Source organism: Ptychodera flava (genome assembly GCF_041260155.1).
Source record: "Ptychodera flava strain L36383 chromosome 23 unlocalized genomic scaffold, AS_Pfla_20210202 Scaffold_23__1_contigs__length_28996876_pilon, whole genome shotgun sequence".
Classification (NCBI taxonomy): Eukaryota; Metazoa; Hemichordata; class Enteropneusta; family Ptychoderidae; genus Ptychodera; species Ptychodera flava.
In genome coordinates, this window is record NW_027248277.1 from 12,606,501 (window position 1) to 12,629,913 (window position 23,413).

At 37.6% G+C, this 23,413-nt stretch overlaps 1 protein-coding gene across 1 annotated transcript; it reads left to right on the plus strand.

Moving 5' to 3' along the window:
* The first annotated feature begins 549 nt into the window (after positions 1-549).
* LOC139123762 (C4b-binding protein beta chain-like) lies at positions 550-7,656 on the plus strand. The gene is made up of 6 exons (XM_070689916.1): positions 550-554; positions 1,162-1,223; positions 2,530-2,712; positions 4,680-4,853; positions 7,302-7,349; positions 7,571-7,656. Exons 1-6 carry the CDS (start codon positions 550-552, stop codon positions 7,654-7,656), a joined length of 558 nt encoding a protein of 185 aa, XP_070546017.1.
* Positions 7,657-23,413: the final 15,757 nt, after the last annotated feature.

The following is a 23,413-nucleotide window of genomic DNA, read 5'->3' on the forward strand; positions in this document are numbered from 1 at the left end:
AAATAATTGGGCTTCGGCTAGGTGTTTCATGTTTGACAGTCACTTGTTCTGTGGAATAGGCAATCGAACAATGAATTTAGCCCTAATTGACTTTGAATTAGTTAATTATAAGCGATGTTATGTTTGATTGTTGCCCGCTCTGAGCATAGGACCGCTCTTGTCCATGCGCATTTGTCTCCAAGAGATGGCAAATCACTCTATTCAATGTAATGTGTTCAGGTCCATCATTCCCATAGCAAAAGGCGACATTGCAACTTGTAAAGTGCATAAACAAATACAGGTAATTACAAATGTTCAGAAATGGGGAATCATTATTGAAAAAAGACTAAGTCTCTTTGACTATTCAACAGAACATTGTAAAAACATATATACATGTTTTAGCCTCGCAAAACCATACGTGATCGTTGAATGCTTTTTCAAATATGATTTCACAATTAACCGATAAGGTAGTGTACTATACTTATGGATCATAGAGGCCTGTGTGTACAAATAGACATAAATTTTGTCCTTTTCATTTTCAAGGTCACCACCGTACCTCCTGTTCACAAGATGGGGTAGGTCAATAGAGCACCTTTTATATCAGACAACTGTTACTCGAGAGCAGTAGCTGCGTTTCTAGAGGTTTGTTGAATGTTCTGCAGAACCTACTTGGACATGTTAGGCAAAACAAAAAATGCTGTTCCGATTACATGATTTTCAAAAATAGTGTAGGTAGGGTTTTTTTTTGATATACATTTTTTTAAATATACGTTTTTTCAAGGGTTAATGGCGTTAAACCACTGGCCACAACATTTCCAGAAAAAAATGTATCACACATATAAAAGGAATACAAACCTGAAAAACATCTTTGATCAAGCAAAAATCAAATGGTAAGTAAAAAACGCGTGATTTTACGGATTGTTTTCTTTCTTGTTTTTACTTCCGTGTTTACGTAGTTCTAAAAAGTTTAGGGTCGGCAGGTAAAAATAGGGTAGATCGGGTTATCTGAAGAACACAACTTTTTGGTTAGGCCTTATTAGAGTATCCTTTAGATCAAAAGTTGCTGAAAAAGACGTTTAAATAGTATAATCACATTAACATTTGTTGAGTTCCTACATTAGTTGTTATTATTTTCTAGTTAGTTTCGCTGTATGTAATGAACTTATTTTCATTTTCTTGCAGATATCAATTATTGTTGCTACTTTTGTCTATCTTCTTGTATTTGAATTTTGACGGAACCGATGGTAAGATATTCTTTCTAAAAGAGGCACTCCCACTTGGTAGCATTTTTAAGCACATTTTTTTAATGTCAACGGTCGACATATGACTTGGCGACTGCGCGCGGATCATAAGATATCGATGAAAACATGTTCTCAAAAAAAGTTAAAGTTTGAATTCCGGTGGCTCACCTGAATTCAGCCATTGTCAACTAAGCTATGGATTACGAGTCTACGCTGACACTGCTGTATGCCACAGCAGTACCACTCGCGTCGTTGAACGGTCATGTCCATGGGAGAAAACCGAGTCCTACTGACTCGGCAAAAAAAACCCCGAAAAACTGTGTGACTAGCACAGATAGGTGCGGTTGATACATAGTATGCATAGTGGCCGCCGCGTGGTATGCGCGCATACCACATGCGGCGGCCGCTATGTATCGAACCACGCGTAACTGTGTGGCAGACGACAAAATGTAGTCATCAGAGGCAACTAATATTTTACACGTAACAACTGATATCTATGTGGTATTGTTTAAAAATTTAATACAAGTGATCGAGAATAATGAAAACTACAAAACTAAGGAGAAGTTTTAAAAAGGAATTGCCAGAGGTAAAGGCATTGATGATGATGTATAGAAAGTCATCGCAGTAGGAGGTAAATTAATTGCGTCATTCGAACGTTTTTGGACTCCTTAGAATATCATCAATCAGCACAACAACACACTTTCGTGGGATTTCGGGTCATAACCAGAAACGATCGTAAAACTTCTGGATTTGAAAAATACGCTCGGGAAATGACATGTTTTTATCGATATCTCGCGATCCGAGCGGAGTCGCCACGTCAAATATCGACCGTTGGCATTACAAGAATGTGTTTTTAAAATGTTACCAAGTGGGAGTGCTTCTTTAACTTTGATAAATCATGACCGAACAGCAAAATAAGCACTGTTTTGTTCAATTAAAACAATATTGAAAGAAAAAAGTGAGTAACACACTGGCTGACTTTTCAGTCAGCATTTGAAATTGTCATACAGAGTCGCACTCACTCTAGCAGTACTTGACCCTGTGTACACGTTTCGGCATGTAGGCAATTGTGCTCAAAACATCGAGAAAGTAAATACATATACTGGAGGCGTACGCGTATTTCTGTCTCCAGCGCGATGCCATATATTCATGTGCTTAATATAAGTGGTCGCTTTCCTTTTTCGTATCGTACAGTGACCCTACAGGCCTCCTTGTAGTATTCTCGATCGGATTTCATTAAATCTCCATTCTCAATGAGAATATTTTGAATGCATTATGATTTTCTTTTCTTCTATTTCTATTTTATAAGGACAATGTGCAGCACCAAGTCTTACAGCGCCTCTACAATGGGTTGGTGGCAGTCCACCCCTGAACAATGAAATCACCGACCCCGGCTCCGCCGATGTTGAGTGTGCCACTGGGTACACAATCTCTGGCACAGCTACTGTAACCTGTTCAGCCACAATACTGAGCACATTACCAACGTGTACACGTAAGAATATGTATTTTTAAACATGTGCATCCTGTCGTCAAAATTTCTAAACCGGGCCCATCTGACGACATTCGATTCAAATTCAGACTAATGGGAGACATCTTGAATGGTAAAAGGTGTCTTTGAAAATCTTGAAGTCAGTTCCTCCATCAAAAGTGCAGTAAAACTCGCTAAGACTAAAACTCGCTTTATCATACCTACTATGCCTGTATTGTCATTCTTATATTGTTTTAAGTGTACTGATCTGAACCCGTATTTCAACATGTTATAATATGAATTATATTTTTACTGTAACCGGAACTACTTACAGCTACGCTTACGCGTGACCTTCGAATTCGGTGGTATACATAGAAAAAAGCTGAGCGAATAAGACACTCAGTTCATTGGCATTGGACTCGGGTACCAGTATAGTTTTACTAAAAAATAAACACACAAACTAATTCATTGAAAATTTGTAAGTTTTGCAACCGACACCTTTCATTATTCACGGTTCCCCGTCAACTTTCTTTTGCTCACACGGTGTTTTTGTGTCATCTACGCTGCTGAAGATTACGGCCCCATTCGACAGTGCATCATGACAGAACCGCCTCACGACAAGTTTCCTGTTGACGAGTTTTAATATCTACGCAGTGAATAATATTGCGTATAGCCATAAGTGCGCCATAAAAATCAGACCATACTGAAAATGCTCGTGACAGAAAAGTTGCACATATATTATATTTCCGATTTGCGATTTGTACAGTAAGATTCACGAAGTCACGATCATGTTCCCGAGCTGGTTTTGGCTACGATTTAAGATACGCCGAAGAAATTCAAACTTTCCTTTTGGTAGGTAAAATGAGTTAAGTTCTATTTAGGCAAACAAGTAACGAAGACATTCGAGCCAACGATGTGAACACTTATTCGTATACTGTATACGTACTGCAACAAAATGTACGTGAATGAGTTACGACGCTATACAGTGCACCCACTTGATGTTTTTCCCTAATCCGTTCACAAATTATTTTCTGAGATGGCAAATTCGGCATATTTGAAGTCTAAGGACATGCATAATTCTTGCAGATAAACCGACTGGTACGGCTACTAAATCCACTTTTCCTTCATATGTTGTAGAAAGCTGCTTGCTCTATGCTTTGATAGCCCCGATGAGCTATTGAAACTCGATCGGGCGCGAGCAGCAGGCAGAAACTAACTCGCTACTGCAAAGAATCGAAGGTAACGCGTTCAATTAATCATAAGGAAAACCTGGCCTTAGGCCCGGGCTGCTAAATTTAAAATATGTTTGTATGAAATAGGAGAGACACAAGAGAAGCTATTAATTTTTTTTTTTAAATTCACCGACTTGAACAAAGTCGAGCGCTAGTATTTTGACCCGAATTATGGCGGGCCTCATAACTTTAGCGAAGAGATAAGTATATCCTGCAAAACATGAAAAAAACTCATTTTACACACTCAAGCCTATATTTTACATCTAAGGCTATACTTAAGTTTTAAGATAAACGTTTTGCAGATTGTTTAAACCTGTCGACATCTTAATATGTAAATTTTTCGCTATTAAAGTTACCATAACCACACATTTGAAGTGGAATGGCCCAACAGCGAAATAATGTCAACAAGTGATGTGGTCACCATCACTCCTTAGCAACTAACTTTTTATGAGTCAGCAAGGAGCTAGCAAGGTCGATTTCTGTCGATGTCGTCGCCAATTCGGAATGCCCTTATGAGAACAGCCATAACAAAGGTATGCATGTATGATAAAGGGGTGATTGCACGGCATTTTGGCGATACAGCGACGTATTAGAGTGATTTGTCCACATTTTGACTCGTTGCTGCGCAACTCGTCAAAACACGGACACATCATTCTAATACGACGCGGTATAGCCCAAATTTAGTGCAATAAACCCTAATCATTATCGATTATTGAGATTCAAAAACAATGCCAAATCGATATTCATTAATTTATTCAGCTAACGACTGTACTGATCCTGGTGCAGCACCAACAAATGGCCAGAAGACCGGAACTACCTACACACTTGGAGCAACGGTGAATTATACTTGTGATGACGGCTACACATTGAGTGGTCCTGGTGAACTGACCTGTACAGATGGTTCATGGGATAACTCCGTTCCAACTTGCACCGGTAGGACATGATAATATTTGAATTGCTGACAAAAGTAATATGCTGCGTTACCCCGTCGTCTTGTAAAAGCTCAAGATTGTCAAGGCTTGTACCAAAAAGAGCTACGTAGTTTTCTATTCACTCAGTCTCTCAATACTGACACTACTTAACTTCGAAAATACTAGATTATTGGCCTTTTTTGAGGTAGAATAAGACCCGGCGACAGATATTCTGATTCTGAATACAAGTTCAGGTGTTTCAATTTCAATGTGCAAACTATTTAAAGTGGGGTTCCAAATTATTCAAAGTCATGACACATAACCATGCATTTAGATTACTCTTCCATGGTAAACACCTTTCACCGGGTCATGAGGGTTAAAGAGCTCATTCATTACCCCCTAGGGGCCATGCTTTGCCAAATACTCATTGGTATTTCCCGGGGCTTTTGGAAGAGTTGTGAGCTTAAAGAGATAAGCAAAGAGTACCGCTAGCATGCAGTATGACTTCCTTTATTTCACTTGAAGTTTTCTATCAAATGAAGTCTTTAAATTCCCACGCAATTAGAATGAAATCGTGTTGTTTTAATGGTCAGGGCTGGTCGCTCATTCCTGTCACTCTTTGTACTCTAATAATCCACCATTGCTTGAAAGCTGCAGACTGCACTACAGGTTTAGTCACATGGCAGAACAAACGTTCGAGGGATATATCGTTGAATAATATCCTCTGACGTTATTTTTCCAACAACCTAGCAGGGTCCAAATGTATCAATTTTCTCGACACGTTATAACCTCTTGTAAATCTCAACACGCAACCAGTATGTGGAGTGTTATAATTAAGCAATAAATCAGACCCTGCAATGGTTTTCCACGAGATTTTGACCAGTTCACGACATATATAGCGATATAGCGATAGCGAGTGCATATATGAAGTGAAATGGTCTAAATCGAGTGGTATACCGTTACTTGGTGTGATTTATTACTATTATATCATAATAGTATATTGAAATTCTGGCATGGAATGTCATAAAAGAACTTTTCCTCAAGCCAAGAGCCAGTGTGCATGCCAGCCGTGGTATATCGCCAATATATCACGGTTCTATTCGTGTCTCGACCAATCAGATCAGATCAGATCGCTGTATTTGCACCATCAATATACTGGTATGATATAATATATATTATATCATGATATAATATAATATATTATATCTTACCGGTATATTTATGGTCCAAATGACGTTCAACACCAGAATTTCAATATACTGTTATAATATAATAGCAATAAATCACACCAAGCGATGGTATACCACTCGATTTTGACCTTACTACTTTATATATGCACTCGCTATCGTTCGTGCATATATGTGAACTGGTCAAAATCTCTTGGTGTAACATCGCTTGGTGTGCTTTATGGCTTAAATATGCAACTATCCAATTTATCTCTGTCGCGTGTTATTTTAAGAGAGGACAGTGTTACGTGAAAGAAAATGAACAAAAGGTTGGAATCAGAAGTTTTCGTATAAAACGAAATTTACGACAAAAATAAAACTTCCACAGTACAAATCCAGCGTGGCAGTGAAGGTCTTGAAAAGTCTTAGAAGTAATACTGCTGGAGTTTCCAAATACTTGAAGTAACACGCACTGTAAGCTGTGCCGGACCCCTATTTATACTAAAGTAGTTACATAAGAGAATATATGAATAATTTGGAACTTCTATTGATATACTAATTACTGCTCTAAAGTTATCTCCCTTACCCTACTAATTCAATTTTGAGAACATTCCTAACATGATTAACTGATTCAAGGTCGTGAGGTTCTGAAGGACAGTGACCCTAAGAATGTTCTAGACTAATTGAACTCGGGTCATAAGTTCGGGGGGAAATGACCAAAATAACACACCCCTCTTCAAAAAAGGAAAGCTTTTCAAAGAAAAACCTTTCTTTTATAAACGTCTTATTAAAAGTGTGAACAACAATAAACTCTATATATGAGAGAGACGGTCCGCTTTCAAATTGTCTCTGCCCTTGATATGTGAAATATCAAGGTTAAATTCCTCAAACATTAAATTCCGTCTTTATTATTCCTTTTAATTTCTGCAGAAAAACAGGAGGGTTGTCATCAATGTGACTATTGACGGATTTGAAGAAGTAACTTCAATTTTATAATGCTGTAAAGCTAATATCGAAGATAAACACTCTTTTTAATTGACTGAGACTAACTTAAGTTCGAATACCACGGAAGCTGCACCAAATGAGGCTAACTCAAGGTCGAATACTATTTCAATATGGAAATGTCGTTGAAATAGAATCCTCTGACTTTATTTTTTTCCATCTAGCAGGGACTTGACGTAGGCCTATTTGTTTTCTCGTCACATGATAACTTCTAGTGAATCGCGATACGCAATCAGTATGTAATGATTTATAATATATAATTTGCTCCTATTATATCCAAATTATCTGTCGTGTTTTTTCAGAGGAGAAAGCTACAACTACTGAAGCAGCAACAACTGAGGATGAATCAGGTAAGTTTTGTTGATTTTAGCAATTTTGTCTTAAACATGATAATGGAAGTGCATAGTAAGGATGGTTAAATGCTGTCTTGAGGTTCATTCGAAAAAGAAATTTAAAGAGAGAATCGACAGAAAATTGCTTAGTTTGCAAACATATACGAATTCATTCATTTGCTGAATATGCATTGATGATATCCACATTAAATCCACATTCATATTTATTTCATGGTCAGGTGAAAATGGTGCCGGAGTTGCAACGTTTGGCTATATCATGATTCCTTCTGTTATCTTGGCCCTATTCAGCAATTGGGATGGTTAGACGTAAGTGCTTTACTCATTGTGTGGCTCTTTTACGTGCCTACCTCCGCAAGTTTGAAATCTATGGAATTCGACTGCGACAATAAACAAAAATGGAACAGTTTAGAAATTATACACATTTTTATCTCATCTATTATCTCGAGTACTTATTATATTGATACAGATTTCGTTTTGTTTTTATCTCATATTTATATTTGTATTACACGCTCAAACGGTTTCCTTTTTTTTCGCTCAATGTTGTCATGAATCATACAAGATGGTTTCGTAATTGAAGCTTCAAGTGGATGCAAGATGATTATAAGCACAATGATACAAGTTAATAAAAAATCGTTCAACAGAATACATGTAATGATCGTTACTTTTATTATTGTGTAATGATCCGTATCCCGTATTTCTTTTCTTTTACAGGGCCAAACAGAGTACATAAATACACTGTAGCTTAATGGTACATCAGTATAAATGTTGCCGTATTTAAACTGATCACTGTGATCACTCTTGTGGATTTTTGATGTTACGGTGGATGACGTAAAACCAGGATTCTTCACATCCAGGAATCATTAGTTTGTAGAATGAATCCATACTTGAGATTCACATCGGTCTTTAAGATAGGTGTTAAATGTATTTTTAGCTTGGAATAACATTCCACACTTCCCGCATATTACAAGTTGAAGACATGTACAGCAGCGTGATTATTTGTATCGGCAATGTTGATGGTTATGATACTGCGGCCTTACAATTGCTTATTAAACACATCCGGTGAATAATTGCTGTTCTAAATGTCCAATTATTTGTTGTATTGCATCATGGTATTTGTTCAAAAAGGACTAATTAACTAATTAATTAGGAAATAGTATGTCGTGTTTACCATTCAGTCAGGCTCTCTCATTATGTCATGTTATTAATGATTTCATATTTTATGGAATAAAGAATGGATTAAGCTCTAATTTGACAAAGTTGAATCTATCATTTTTCTTATTATTAGCGCTGCACAGGGAAATAACTTCCGGTTTAAAACCGAATGTCATCAGATTTATACTCTGACTAAATATTAAATCGTTCGTATATTCTACACCGTAAGTGGGTTTGTTTTGAAACTTATAGAGCGTTATTTTGAAACATAACTCCTTACCTCAGTTATTGAACCACTCTTTATAAGGATGCCTATTTGGCAGAGTGGTTTGTTAGTGGTGTCTCAGCTAGATGACTAGGTGCCGGACAAAAGGACACATTTCTTTTCTGACAATATTTAATTCATGTATAATGCGCAGTATCACATAAAATGCCATGAATAGTGAAGGAACTCTCAAACAAGGTCAAATCCGACCAGATATTTTGTCACATACTCGGCATAAGTACCTTTCTTCATATACTGGGATCGAGCTGCGACCAAGAGCAGGCATCCTTCAAAAGTACATGGGGCATTGCATAATGAGGCAGTGAACATTGGAGGACCGGACCTACACATTAACCAATCATGAAGCTGTAAATTGAATAATACATAATAATGAGACATAACTCATGAGGTCCCTCAAATGACTGCCCCGAAAGTGGACCTTAGAGAAGCGGATTTAACTGATCAGAGTATGCAGTACATGTGTGTAGGACGTGTAATGTAGGTCATTTTGAAACAGGACTAATAGTCCGTGGGCTGGAGGGGCCCACCGTGCACCCCCTTAACCTATTACATGGGTATTATTTTGTTCTTTGGGATCTGCTGAACTAGAAAAAAGACTTTAACATTGGATATTTTGGGATGCACTACCTGTCTGCACTGTTTTTTGATTTGTATGTACCCGCAAAAAATGGCGAACAATGGGTAGGAGTAGGGGTACTATATCCTCCCCTAAATTGAGTAATATAAACTAGCATGAAATAGCACAAACCTTACATTTTTGGACAGCTCAGATACTACTCTTTCTGAGGAACACCAACTTTAGCAATATTAATTTGTGTACATATAATAACACGACTTTAAAATGTGTTTTTTTTTGACAATTTTGATTCTTTTTTACCCAGAATACCATGTAACAATTGTGATTTACTTTTTATAAAGCAAGATTTTCACAACTTCTTGTGTTTAAATTATTTATTCCGACATATTAAACCAAAAGAGTGTTAACATCAGATATTTAACTTTACACTTCTTCTCTAGAGTCAAATTTGAATTGCGTGTATCTGTATGGGGTGTGCAAAAGCTGGGGGTAGGGGTACAACATTCTTTCATTGATGAAGTAAAATGGCTTGAAATGCCATATACCTTACAGTTTTAGAAAGCTTATATACTGGTATTTCTAAAATGCATAAGGTTTAGTAAAACAATACGACTTCATAGAATTTGATAACTTTAAATCGATTTTTTTTCTGGTAATTCAGCCTTTTTAACTGGAAGAAAATACGATAACTTTTGTTTCCTCCCAGTGAAGCAAATCGAACGGATTTATGGATGTTATTTACTAATTGCAATGTGCTGAAGAAGATAATAGATGTCTTATTTGAGTATTTTACAATGCATTATTGTCTCTACTCACTAAAATTGCAAGTTTTGCTACATTGGTATATCGTGAATGAGCATGTTATTGTTAAGCAATGAACTAATGCAAAACCTTAAAAATACGGCTAGTTTTCAACCGGGTTCGAACCCACAACATATGGCATCAGTCGCCTAGCGGAAAGGCCACAGAGAGAACCACTCGGCTAAATCTCCACTCCCAAAAAAGAGTGGTTCAATAGCCGGCTAAGTTGTTACATTTTTCTGACTGAGACCGCTCCACACGTTGTAGAGTTCGTGAAGCACTCACGCACGCATGCTCACTATCATACATCGCACATACAAACTTTATCGAGGCGAAGAAACGAATTTCATCGCTTTAACTGGGCGAACGATAACCTCGGGGACAATTCTGTCCACCAGCAGAGTTACCAACCCAGGATAGAAAATACGGCTAGTTTTCAACCGGGTTCGAACCCACAACATACGGCATCAGTCGCCTAGCGGAAAGGCCACAGAGAGAACCGCTCGGCTAAATCTCCACTCCCAAAAAAGAGTGGTTCAATAGCCGGCTAAGTTGTTACATTTTTCTGACTGAGACCGCTCCACACGTTGTAGAGTTCGTGAAGCACTCACGCACGCATGCTCACTATCATACATCGCACATACAAACTTTATCGAATACTTTAAAACGCACACATATAGTCATATTGCCATTTTCTCCTTAATTAAAATAGATTATTGATGACTGTCTATTTTTACAAAATGATTTTGATAAGACGTATTTGGAAAATGTTCTATGCCTCCTTGTCTTGCTTATACATCAAGCATTAGTAGCAATCTATTAGGCCGTGGCTAGAGGGGCGTCCACGTGCACCTCCCCCCAACCACACAGGATAACAAACCTGTATTTTTCAGAAACCTTGGGATCCCTAGAATAAGAAATAGGATTTTAACAGACAAAATATACGGACTCAATAGCTGTTACGGTCATGTTTTGAAGGTTACCGCAAAATCACGATTTTGTGACTCACATTTATTTTTGTCAAACCTGTCTTCATGTGCGTCATCTGCTGAGCTAACTGTTTAACATGACCTGGCTTATGGGGTATCATTAGAATGGTGATTCATTCGTCTTGAAACTGATATATAGGAATATGCAATATCCTCTATACTTTTCATGAAATAGGGCCATAATTTACCCCATACCCAAAAGTTTATGTCGCAGATTACAGGCAAAACTAATCTAAATTCTACCAATTATTTACCGAGACATAATACAAAGGGCAGTGCTGTGTATAAACTTTGTGTTATTTGCAACAGGTACATGTTAGAACCCTGAAATGAACTTTTGACAGAAAAAAAATATTGGGATCCTGTAGCTGTAACAGTGATATTTTGAAGGGTCCCTCCAAAATCACAGTATTGCTGAATCACATTCGTTTTTCTTAAACCTGTCTTCTTGTAAGTCTTCTGCTGAGCTTATTTCAAAAAACTTACCCCATACCCCAAAGTTTTATGTCGCAAGTTACAGACAAAACTAATGTCAAATTCTACAAATTATTTTCCTAGAAACTTTATACTAGGCAATATTTTGTATAAAATTTATTTTATTTGGTACAGGGACATGTCAAAAATATGAGCTGGACATTTAACAGACAAAATATTGGGATTGAATGACTGTAACTTGCATGTTTTGAAGGATACCGTGAAGTCAGAGTATTACAGACTTGCATTTGTTTTTGTTAAATGTGTCGTCTTGTAAGTCATCTGCTGAGCTTACTTTTTACCATAATCTAGCTTAAGGGATACTTTTGAAAGACAATATATTTGGCATTAAAATGACATATTGTAACATACAATATCTTCTATAGTGTTCATGAAATAGGACAAAATCTTACCCCTTGCCCCAAATTTTATATCATAAAGTACTGTCAAAACTAATCTTAAATTCTACCAATTATTTACCTAGACATTATACAAAAGGATATGCTTTGTATCACATTTTTGTCTTTGATACAGGTACATGTTAGAAATTTGAAATAAACGTTTAACACAAAAATATCCGAATGCTGTAGCAGTAACAGTCATATTTTGAATGGTACTGCAAGATCACAGTATTGCCAACTCGCATGCGTGTTCGTTGAACCTGTCTTCTTGTAAGTCGCCTACTGAGCTAACTTTTTAATATAATGTGGCAAGTTTGTCATCATTAGAAAGTTAATTTACTTTTCTATAAAATATTATATTGCAATTTGCAATATCTTTTATAGTTTTCATGAAATAGGACCACAACTTACCCCATTACTCAAAGTTTGATGTTCAAAATTACAGTCAAAACTAATCTCAAATTCTGCCAACTATTTACCGGAAAATAATACAAAGGGCAATGATTTGTATTAAATATAGTATATTTGTTACATGTTCATGTTAAAACCTAGAAACGAACTTTTAACAGAAAAAATATTGTGATGCTGTAGCTGTAACAGTAATATTTTGAAGGGTACCACAAAATAACGGTATTGCCAACTCGCATACGGTTTTGTTAAGCATGTCTTATTGTAAGTCATCTGCTGAGATTATTTTTTAACACAACTTGGCTATTTGAGTATAAATTTGAAAGGTACGGTTTGCTTCTTTGACATGACATATTGTAATATATATATATATACAATATATTCTTTAGTGTTCAGGAAATAAGAACAAAACTTACCCAATACCCCTTAGTTTATATTGCAAATTACTGTCACTACTGATCTAAAATTCTACCAAACTTTTACCTACTACTATACATATTTGTGAACGATTTACCGAAAGAGACGAAACGACGAAAAAGAGGTAAAAGGGGAGTTTTGAAATATAGAAACAAAAAGAGGCAGTATAAACCGTTTATTCCCTCTCTCATCATTGGAAATGTTCAATCTCAAAACAACAAATAGACGAACTCTCAGCATACGTGAAATACTAAAATGTCTATTGCACCTGTAGTGCACTGTGTTTAACAGAAACATGGCTGGATGACGAAATATCTGATGATCACGTCCAGATTGATGGATTTAAGCTGGCTAGAAGTGACCGGACACGGGATTTGGGGGAAAAGAGAGGAGGTGGAGCGTGTGTTTATGTGAATGAAAGATGGTGTCACCCGAACAATGTAACTGTGAAATCGCGGTCGTGTACTCAAACCTGAGAAACTTCAGTTGTCTACCACACGAATTTTCGCATGTGATAATTACAATGATTTACATTCCACCGAGTGCTAATGCTAAGGCAGTTGCTGATGAACTGTATAGCACAATACACGCCATTGACACCGTAGCCTCAGATGCACTTCATATTGTCAAAGGTGATTTCAACCATTGCTAGTTGAAGAAAACTAGTACCAGCTACGAACAACATGTGTCGTGTTTTACCCGGAATGACAGAATAATTAACCTTTGCTACTCAAAGGTGCAGGATGCCTATTCGTCTGTACAGCTTACCCCGCTAGGTAAATCTGACCACAATCTAATCCATCTCTTGCATAAATACCGTCCTGTAGTTCAAAGAGAACCGCCGAAAACTATCACAATGAAGTGTTGGTCTCCAGAATCTATGATTTATTTAAGGCCTCTTTGGAATGTACAAACTGTAACGTATTTCTAGACTCTTCAACATCCATTGACAACTTAGTAGAGACAGTCGGCGATTACATTAATTTCTGCGTAGACTCTGTCGTACCCAACAAAACAGTAAAGATATTTACAAACAATAAACCGTGGATCTCAAAAGACGTAAAGTATTTGGTCAACAGAAAGCGACTACTCCGTGCCAGAAAAATAAAGATAAACTCACAGTAGTCCAAAAGGAACTGAAAAATACAATCCAAAAGGTAAAACGAGCATACAAGGAAAAATTGAAGAGAACTTTATTGGCAATAATATAAAACGTACTTGGCATGGTCTTACACTTATGAGTGGAAATAACAATGGGAACAACAGTACTAATCTATGTCCATAGAATAACAATACTTATGCAAGCCATTTATGCAAATAAGTGAATGCTTACTTTATTTGCCTGCTAAATAGAGCTGTAGAGAGCTTTAAACAATGTTGACTTTCTCTTAAAATGATTGTCACTGAAATTTAAACTAGGGGAAATGCAGTGCATAGGATTGCTTCTTTTATTTTGAGCTATTTTTCTGTGTTCAAATCAAAGCTCATCATTATATCCTTTGTTGATCGCTAAACATTTTATTACAAGGGCACAGTTACCGTAGCGTCCTATTTAACTTCTCTTTTCACAAAGAAAGCAAAGTATATGACCGGAGATTGAACTTATCATCCTTTCAGAAGCACATAATACGTAAAGGACAAATGCGCTTCCGCGGATAAGCATTTTGACCTTTGAAGCCTCACACTTGCAAATACCCAGAAACACTAAGTATCCTGCAATTCCAGTTAGCCACGGTATGAAGAGCTGCGCAAGAACACCGACATGCGCATGCCATTGCACATTTCGTTCCATGGCGAGTCTCAGTACGTTGAATTTTAGGAATCATAGTCTGTTTCACGTTCCCTCCATAAAGTGACCGTGTCTGATTGATTAATTTGAATCGATGTGACTCTATGCAATATTGCTTCACAAATTCACATCGGCTTTGACAGGTAAAACAACACACTGAGGCTACTTCAGAACTTGAACTTTAGTGGGCCTTAGTGCTATATGTCCAGCACTGCCGGAAATACATGATTAAAGTCAAATCCTAAAATGTGCAATTATAATCAATATTGAAAGTGAAGCTAACTATGACAGGTGAACATTGAGTTGAACAATGCTTTCCTCCTTGTTACACAGTTTCTCAACGTCGAGACAAAGATTGTTAGGCATTTTCACTTATGAACATATGTACAGAAAACATGGCAACAGGTATAAAGGTATAAAGGGCTTATATTGCAAACCTGGGAAAGCTAATATTTAATTTTGGCTCTATACTTGATCATGCTCGTCAGAAGCTACAGGAGGAGAGAGAGAGAGAGAGAGAGAGAGAGAGAGAGAGAGAGAGAGAGAGAGAGAGAGAGAGAGATGAGAGAGAGAGAGAGAGGAGAGAGAGAGAGAGAGAGAGAGAGGAGAGAGAGAGAGAGAGAGAGAGAGAGAGAGAGAGCCTTCCAAATAAGTGAATACTACTCAAATCAAACTATGTAAATGGAACTTTCAAAAATGTTTATCAATGCCTTGCACTAAATGTGATTGAAGTTTAGATCTGATAAATGAAAGGTGTACAATTATGCCTTCAGAGATATTTTCAACACTGTAGTCCCGGCACAATTTGTACGGTTAAGGTCACTGCACATTGTATTACTCATGAGTGCAAATTAAGGGAACCGAGACGTCCTATTATCCTGTTCTCCTTTCAAAGATAAGAATAACTTATGGCCGGCCGGCCCACTATTGACCTAGCTATCGTTTACATAGCAACGAGCACATAAAGCGCCCTTTAATAAGCGTTTTGTCCTCTAATCCCTCACACTGGCAAACGTCTACATACACTCAGAATAAAAAACGCCAGTTATTTACGGTTCGTGAAGGTTAATGTCAATCACTTTATGTTATCCATCGCGAGTCTACAGGTGCTTCTGATGTTTATAACGTTGGCAGTGTAGTGTAGAGTGCCATCGTGCAAAAGTGTCTGAGTACTGATTGTTCTGTAACAGAGCACATAGAAATATTTAACAACAGAAGGCATTACCTCGACCTGACAAAGTGCTTTGTGTTTGGCCTTTTCTATATGGTTGATCAGGGAGTGTTGAAATACGACTTCGTTGTGGGTTTGAGCCCGATTGAAAACTATCGTATTAAATAGCCTTAGGGAATTTTATTCAGGGCAGTATACTACTGTGTATTGTCCACTGACCCAACTCTGTTAACCTGCAGAAGTCACCGCTGTGTGAAAAATACATCATAAAAGAACATGCTTACAAATCAGTGTAACCAAGGATTTGAAGGTCTGAAAGGCGGGCAGCTGTTGATTGGGTCTCCACAGTATACACTTCGCTTTTATGCTGAGATTATGGTTTGATAAACTTTTACTACCCAAATTTACCATAATCAATCGTTATCAAGTTCAAACGGGATCAGTTTATGATCCAGGTTGTATAATTCTGGACAGAATGGTAAACTCTGACAAGCTTGGTCAAATCACATCAATTCTTTCGATGAACTTTTGTGAAAGATCGGTTTTCGTGTCATATTATTATTCCAGGTGAAATACTAAATTATTATTGTCGATAATATTCATATTCGCCAATCGTGATATTAGCATACTTTGCTTGCACATAATAATGCTTCGTATGTTTCAAGACATTATTAGGTTCGTTAATTATATTTGATATCATATTCAATGCAAAGAGTACGTATATTAGTCGACTATGTGTTGATAACCACTGCCAGGTGTTATGATTTCATTTGAGCACCGGGTTTCTCTATTTATTTACACCTCATTTACGAAGACTTTAAATGAAATTGCACTTGAAAGCAAGATATTTGTACGTAATCAAGTACAAATCGAATTAGATGTTCATCTACCTGCCTTTTTTGTAAGTTAAGGCAAGTCAGTCTGTGCACGTGCTTCACAGATTTATTTACTTTGCCCTTCATCCTCTCTTAAAAGGCTTGACCACGTTGACACTACTACTACCGGTCCAATAGAAAAGAGTGTATACTTGACAAAAGAACATCACTGTCAGTCAGCAGCTTGTGACCTTATTTGCCATTTAGATTGAATCTTAGTCGCTCCTTGTTGTGGAACAAGGCCACAAAGGAAAATCATTTTGTTGAAGCTTAGTCGTCCCTGATTGTTAAACCAGGCCACAGAGAAAATTTATATTTGAAATACATCCATCGGGTTTTGAATCTAGCTTATGGTAAGTCCAGAAGCGTGGGAAACTTGCACTATTGGAATCTCAGTGTTTCTAAAGGGGAGGAACATGCGATTGGAACATGAGCTGAACATAACTCGTGAATACACATTAAATATTGGCCGTACGAACACTATCAATGGTTGCTGGATCCCTTTGGCAAAAAGTAACTCTTTATGGATAGTCCATTTGTGAAACGGGGCACAACTGCATTGTTATCAACTAAAATTGTTTATTGCAAATGAAAGGATGCCAACAGAGAACTGCTTGTCCATGTAAAAAAAAAAAAAAAAAAACTTCAAAAACTTACGTTTACCTCAAAACTATCCTCAAGAACAAAGTAAATAACGTTTATGAACTAACACTACAAATTTGGCAAAGGTCCCTTCGGTCCAGTAATTGAAGTGAAAGGGGCCAGTTGATGACTTAGAGCTAAGGTTAGGCAACTGTCCAAAGTTTGTATCCCAAGGAATGGGATTAGGATGAAATAAAATGCCCTAGCGAGGAAATAATGACCGAAGTAACCCCCAAAAGAGGGAACACGTGGATAATCCTTTATATTTTCGCTCTCGAAGCTCAAACAAGACTGTGCAAGAAATTGTTACACTGTGAAGTGGTCAGCAAATTTACATACAAAGTAGTATTTTGTACTGTTTGTGTAAAAGTTCCACTGGGAAAAATACTTGATATACAACAGTATATACACATATACTGATTCTGTACATGTGTCAAGTACATTAAGTATACACGTACCGATACAAATAAAATGCAAATCTTCAGTGTACACTTAATGTGCAAAGATCTGCAATACGTATACTCATGATCTGCATAGAAATATGCTAGGCATATTGTTATGTAGGTCATTTCCCCACACTCATCATGACCTGAGTTCAATTAGTCTAGAACATTCCCAACGTCACTGCCCTTAATGACCTTACAACCTTGAATTCAATTAGTCATGTTTGGAATGTTCTGGAAAGTTGATTAGTTGTGTAAGGGAGATAATTTTAGAACAGTAATTAGCATGTCAATAAAAGTTCTAGATTGTTCTTATATGCCTTTATAAAAGGGACGCGCTCAGCTTCCAGTCAGACTTTTGGGATCGTGTCTCTTGTGTGTTACTAAACTCCAGCAGTAGTCATTCTTAAGACTTTCCAAGACCTTCACTGCCAATGCTGGATTTATACTGTGGACTTTGTGCAGCTTTAAGCCTGCAAGCCAAAGGACTGTTCATTCATCCGACTGACTGTTACAACTCTGAGACTGGAGCTTTGCCGTCCCAGCTGAGATAAATAGTCTGTACACTTTTAAAGCTTGTACTCTATCCTGACTTAGCAATTAGTTTTATTTTTGTAATAAATTTTGTTTAAACATAAACTGCTGAGTTCACCCTTTTGTTCGTTTTCTCTGCACGTAACAAAATTGGGGGCTTGTCCGGGATACGAATATTTTGAGCCGTTTGACAACATTTTGACAGCCTTTTCAAAACTACTGTATACTGTGAACTCAGCGAAATTTAATCATGGCGGAATTTAAACCAGAGGAAATGGATGACCTTGATCAGGACACATTTGATTCTCTCAGAAAAGACGACCTCATAGCACTGGCCAATTTCCTTAAAGTAGAAGTCAAAAGATCCATGCGCAAGAGGGAAATTCAGTACCATATTGCAAAACATTTAGTTGATTTAGGCCAATTTGAGGAATCCACCCTTAAAGATTATGAGCCCGAGTCTACCTCTGAACTCAGAAAATTAGAATTAGAAATGCAGACAAATTTGGAGATTAAGAAACTAGAATTACAAATGAAAGAAAAAGAAATACAAATGCAGTTAGAAATGGAAGAAAGACAGAGAGAGAAAGATAGGCAGGAAAGATTAGAAATGGAAGAAAGACAGAGAGAAAAAGAATTGCGATTAGAAGAACAGCAATTACAGGTAGAAATAAAACGTTTAGAGCTTGGACAGTCAGGAAAATTCTTCCCTTCAGACAAGTTTGACATCACTAAGCATTTCAGGTTAGTTCCCCCTTTCCAAGAAAAGGATGTTGATAAATATTTCCTTCATTTTGAGAAAATTGCTCAGAGTCTGAATTGGCCTAAGGAGTCCTGGTCTATGCTTTTGCAGAGTGCTTTGGTGGGTAAAGCCAGAGAAATTTACATTCAGTTGTCAGTAGAGCAGGCTTCAAATTATGATTCTGTGAAGGAATTAATTCTCAAGGGCTATGAGTTGGTGCCTGAAGCTTACCGTCAGAAATTTAGGGATTGTGAGAAGGCGAAGGATCAAACTTATGTTGAATTTGCTCGAAAAAAAGAACAACTGTTTGATCGTTGGTGTTCTTCTGAAAAGGTCAGTCAGAATTATGACAAATTACGACAACTTGTTTTGATTGAGGAATTTAAAAGGTGCATCAGGAGTGACATCAAGATGTTTATCAATGAACAAAAGGCAGATACATTGGAGGTTGCTGCACGTTTGGCCGATGATTATTCATTGACCCACAAATCTTCATTTCTCAGCAAACCATCCCAGTCCTTTTCCTACAGAAACAATGCAGGTAAATTTAACTCCTCCTTTTCATCCAAGAATTTCTCAAAGGAGAGTAGAAAATCAAGTGACAACAGTTCACAAAATCCAAGTAACACTCCCACATCATCAGATCCCAAGTCTCAATCTCCTTCTGACAAACAGTTCGGTACACTTTCTTGTAATTATTGTAAGAAAGACGGCCATTTAATGTCAGAGTGTTTCAAATTGAAAAGAAAACGTGAAGGTCAAAGTGGTCAAAGTGGATCTAAGCCCACCGGCTTTATTTCTTCATCAACTCAATTAGAGTCTAATAATGTGTGCAACGCATTTTCTGAGGTTAAACCCCTCTCATCCCCAATTAATGAGGTCAAGGTCAATTCTTCTCAAGATAGCATTATGGGTATTTTCGAACCATTTATTCATGATGGTTTTATATCACTTTCTAGTGATTTTTCTTCCGCTACCCCTGTCAAATTTTAAGAGATACCGGGCTTCCCAGTCTCTTTTGTTGGCAGATACCCTGCCGTTTTCTGAAAAGTCATTTTCAGGTTCTAAAGTTCTTATTAAGGGGGTAGATTGCAATGACTTATTCCTGTTCCTCTCCATAATGTCTATTTGTCTTCAGACTTTGTTTCTGGACCTGTGACTTTAGGTATTAGGCCTTTCTTGCCTTTTGAAGGGATTCACCTTCTTCTTGGAAACGACCTTGCTGGGGACAAGGTCATCACTAATCCACTTGTGACTGATAATCCTAGTTTAGATCAGAATCCAGAGCCAATAGAGGAAGAAATTCCCGTCCTTTTTCCTTCATGTGCCATTATTCGAGCCATGTCAAAGAAAACTTCTGAGAATCAAAATACTCTCAAAAATAATGTCACAGATGTTGACTTAAATGACACCTTTCTCAGTCAGGTGTTTGACACGGATCATTCCGTTATCCCTCGTGGATTTGAAACTTCCAGTAAAACTTCTGCTGACCAAAGTCAGACATTTTCTAGATCAAATCTCATTGCAGAACAACACAAAGACCCAGATATTTTGTCTTTGTTTGACAGGGTAGATGATGAAGGTAAAACTTCAGATAGCTCTGTTTCCTATTATACAATATCTGGTATTCTCATGCGTAAATGGAGACCTCCAGACGTTTTGGTTGATGACGATTGGGCTATAAAACATCAAATTGTGGTTCCAAAGCCCTACCGTGCTGAAATATTGCGCCTGGCCCATGAAACACCCTGGGCTGGTGATTTGGAAGTAAGGAAAACTTATCATAAAATTCTCAGTCACTTTTATTGGCCTAATCTCAGGCAGGATGTAGAACATTTCTTTAAACTTGTCACACATGTCAAATGGTAGGAAAGCCAAATCAGACCATTCCAAAGGCCCCTTTACAGCAATTCCTGCATTTCAAGAACCATTTAGTAGGATACTAATAGACTGTGTTTGGCCCCTACCAAAAACAAGATCAGGAAATGAGTACATGCTGACAATAATGTGTACATCAACTCGGTTCCCAGAAGCCATACCACTGAGAAATATAAAGACAAAGACTATAGTGAAAGCTTTAGTCAAATTTTTCACTTTATTTGGCCTCCCTAAATGTGTCCAGTCCGATCAAGGCTCCAACTTTATGTCTGGAATTTTTCAACAAGTCATGGATCAGCTAGGCATTAAACAGTATAGGTCCTCTGCCTACCACCCAGAAAGTCAGGGTGCTCTTGAGCGATTTCATCAAACTTTGAAAAACATGATTAGGACCTACTGTTTTGACACAGAGAAGCAGTGGGATGAAGGAATTCATTTTTTGCTCTTTGCTGTTAGAGAGTCAATTCAGGAGTCTCTTGGTTTTAGCCCATTTGAGCTTGTATTTGGACATACAGTCCGTGGCCCACTAAGCTCGTTAAAGAGAAATTCCTATCAGACGATGATGATTGTCTGAATATTTTGCAATATGTGTCAGATTTTCGTACAAAACTCTCTAAAGCATGTGAATTAGCCAGAGAAAATCTTGAGTCATCTCAGCAGTCAATGAAAACCAAATATGATAAAAGCACCTCAAAACGGAAGTTTGAACCAGGTCAAAAAGTTCTTGTTCTACTTCCAATTCCTGGCAAACCACTCCATGCTCGTTACTTTGGGCCATACCTAATTGATAAGGAATTGAGTGATTTAAATTACATCATAATAACACCTGACAGGCGAAAACAAAAACAGCTTTGTCACATAAATATGCTTAAGCCATATTTGGATAGGGATAATCCTACTAAAACAAAGCCTGTCAGTGCAGTCACTTCAAACCATTATGAAGATAGTGATACTGAAACTGACTTGGGTGAAAATACCTAAACTCAAAGCTGGGCTCGGTCAAGCTTCAGAACTCAGAAATCCTGGAGAAGCTGGAGTCTACAAAGTTGGCACACCTCCAGCCAGAACAACAACAACAGGTGAAAGAACTGCTCCACGAATATAAACACCTGTTTCAAGATGTTCCAACGAGGACAAACGTCATCTATCACGACGTTGATGTTGGGGACAGTAAGCCTGTAAAACAACATCCATACAGACTGAATCCAACAAAAGTGAAATATCTCCAGGAAGAAGTCAAATACCTGTTGGACAATGACTTTATTGAACCCAGTAAAGTAACTGGAGTTCGCCGTGCATACTTTTTCCCAAATCAGATCACAGTTATCGTATGTGCACACATTTTAATATGGTCAACACTTTAACAAAGACAGACACTTTCCCAATCCCGAGGATTGATGACTGCATCGACCGAGTGGGAAAAGCCAAGTATGTGACGAAATTTGACCTACTGAAGGGATTTTGGCAAGTCCCTCTGACGGATCGTGCTCGTGAAATATCCGCCTTTGTTACACCAGACGGATTGTTCCAGTACAAGGTGATGCCATTCGAATGAAGAACTCTCCGGCAACGTTCCAACGGATGATCAACGACGTCATATCCTGGCTAGGCCGATGTGCAGCTTACGTTGACGACGTCGTCCTGTATAGTGACACCTGGGAGGAACATATCAAGCTCATGCGGAAGTTCTTTGAGAGACTGAGTAAAGCAATGTTGACTGTCAACCTTGCCAAATCTGAGTTTGGTTGGGCGAGGGTAACTTACCTCGGACATACTGTAGGACAGGGTGAGGTAAAACCTGTTGATGCCAAAATCAGTGCCATTTCAAGTTTTCCCATACCAAACTGCAAACGACAACTGATGCGCTTTCTCGGTATGGCTGGTTACTACAGAAAATTCTGTCCAAATTTCTCCACAATTACTGAGCCTTTGACTAACTTACTTAAAAAGAAAGTAAAGTTTGTTTGGTCAGAGCAATGCCAACAGGCATTTGATATACTTAAAGCCATACTGCAAAGTGCTCCAGTGTTGTCTGCACCAGATTTCACTTTGCCATTCAAATTAGCTGTAGATGCTAGTGATACGGCTGCTGGTGCTGTTTAATTGCAAGAGGATAGTCATGGTATAGATCATCCTGTTTGCTATTTTTCACGCAAATTTAACAAATCCCAGAGAAACTACTCTACAATTGAAAAAGAGTGTTTATCTTTGATATTAGCTTTACAGCATTTTGAAGTTTATGTTACTTCTTCAAATCAGCCAATAGTGGTTTATATTGATCACAACCCTCTTGTTTTTTCTGCAGAAATTTGAAGGCAAAAATCAGAGATTGCTAAGATGGAGTTTAATGTTACAGGAGTTTAATCTTGACATTAGACATATCAAAGGCAGAGACTAATTTAATAGCAAACTGTCTCTCTCGTATTTAGAGTTTATTGTTGTTCACTTTCAAGAAATTTTACTTTACAAAAAAAAAATTGAG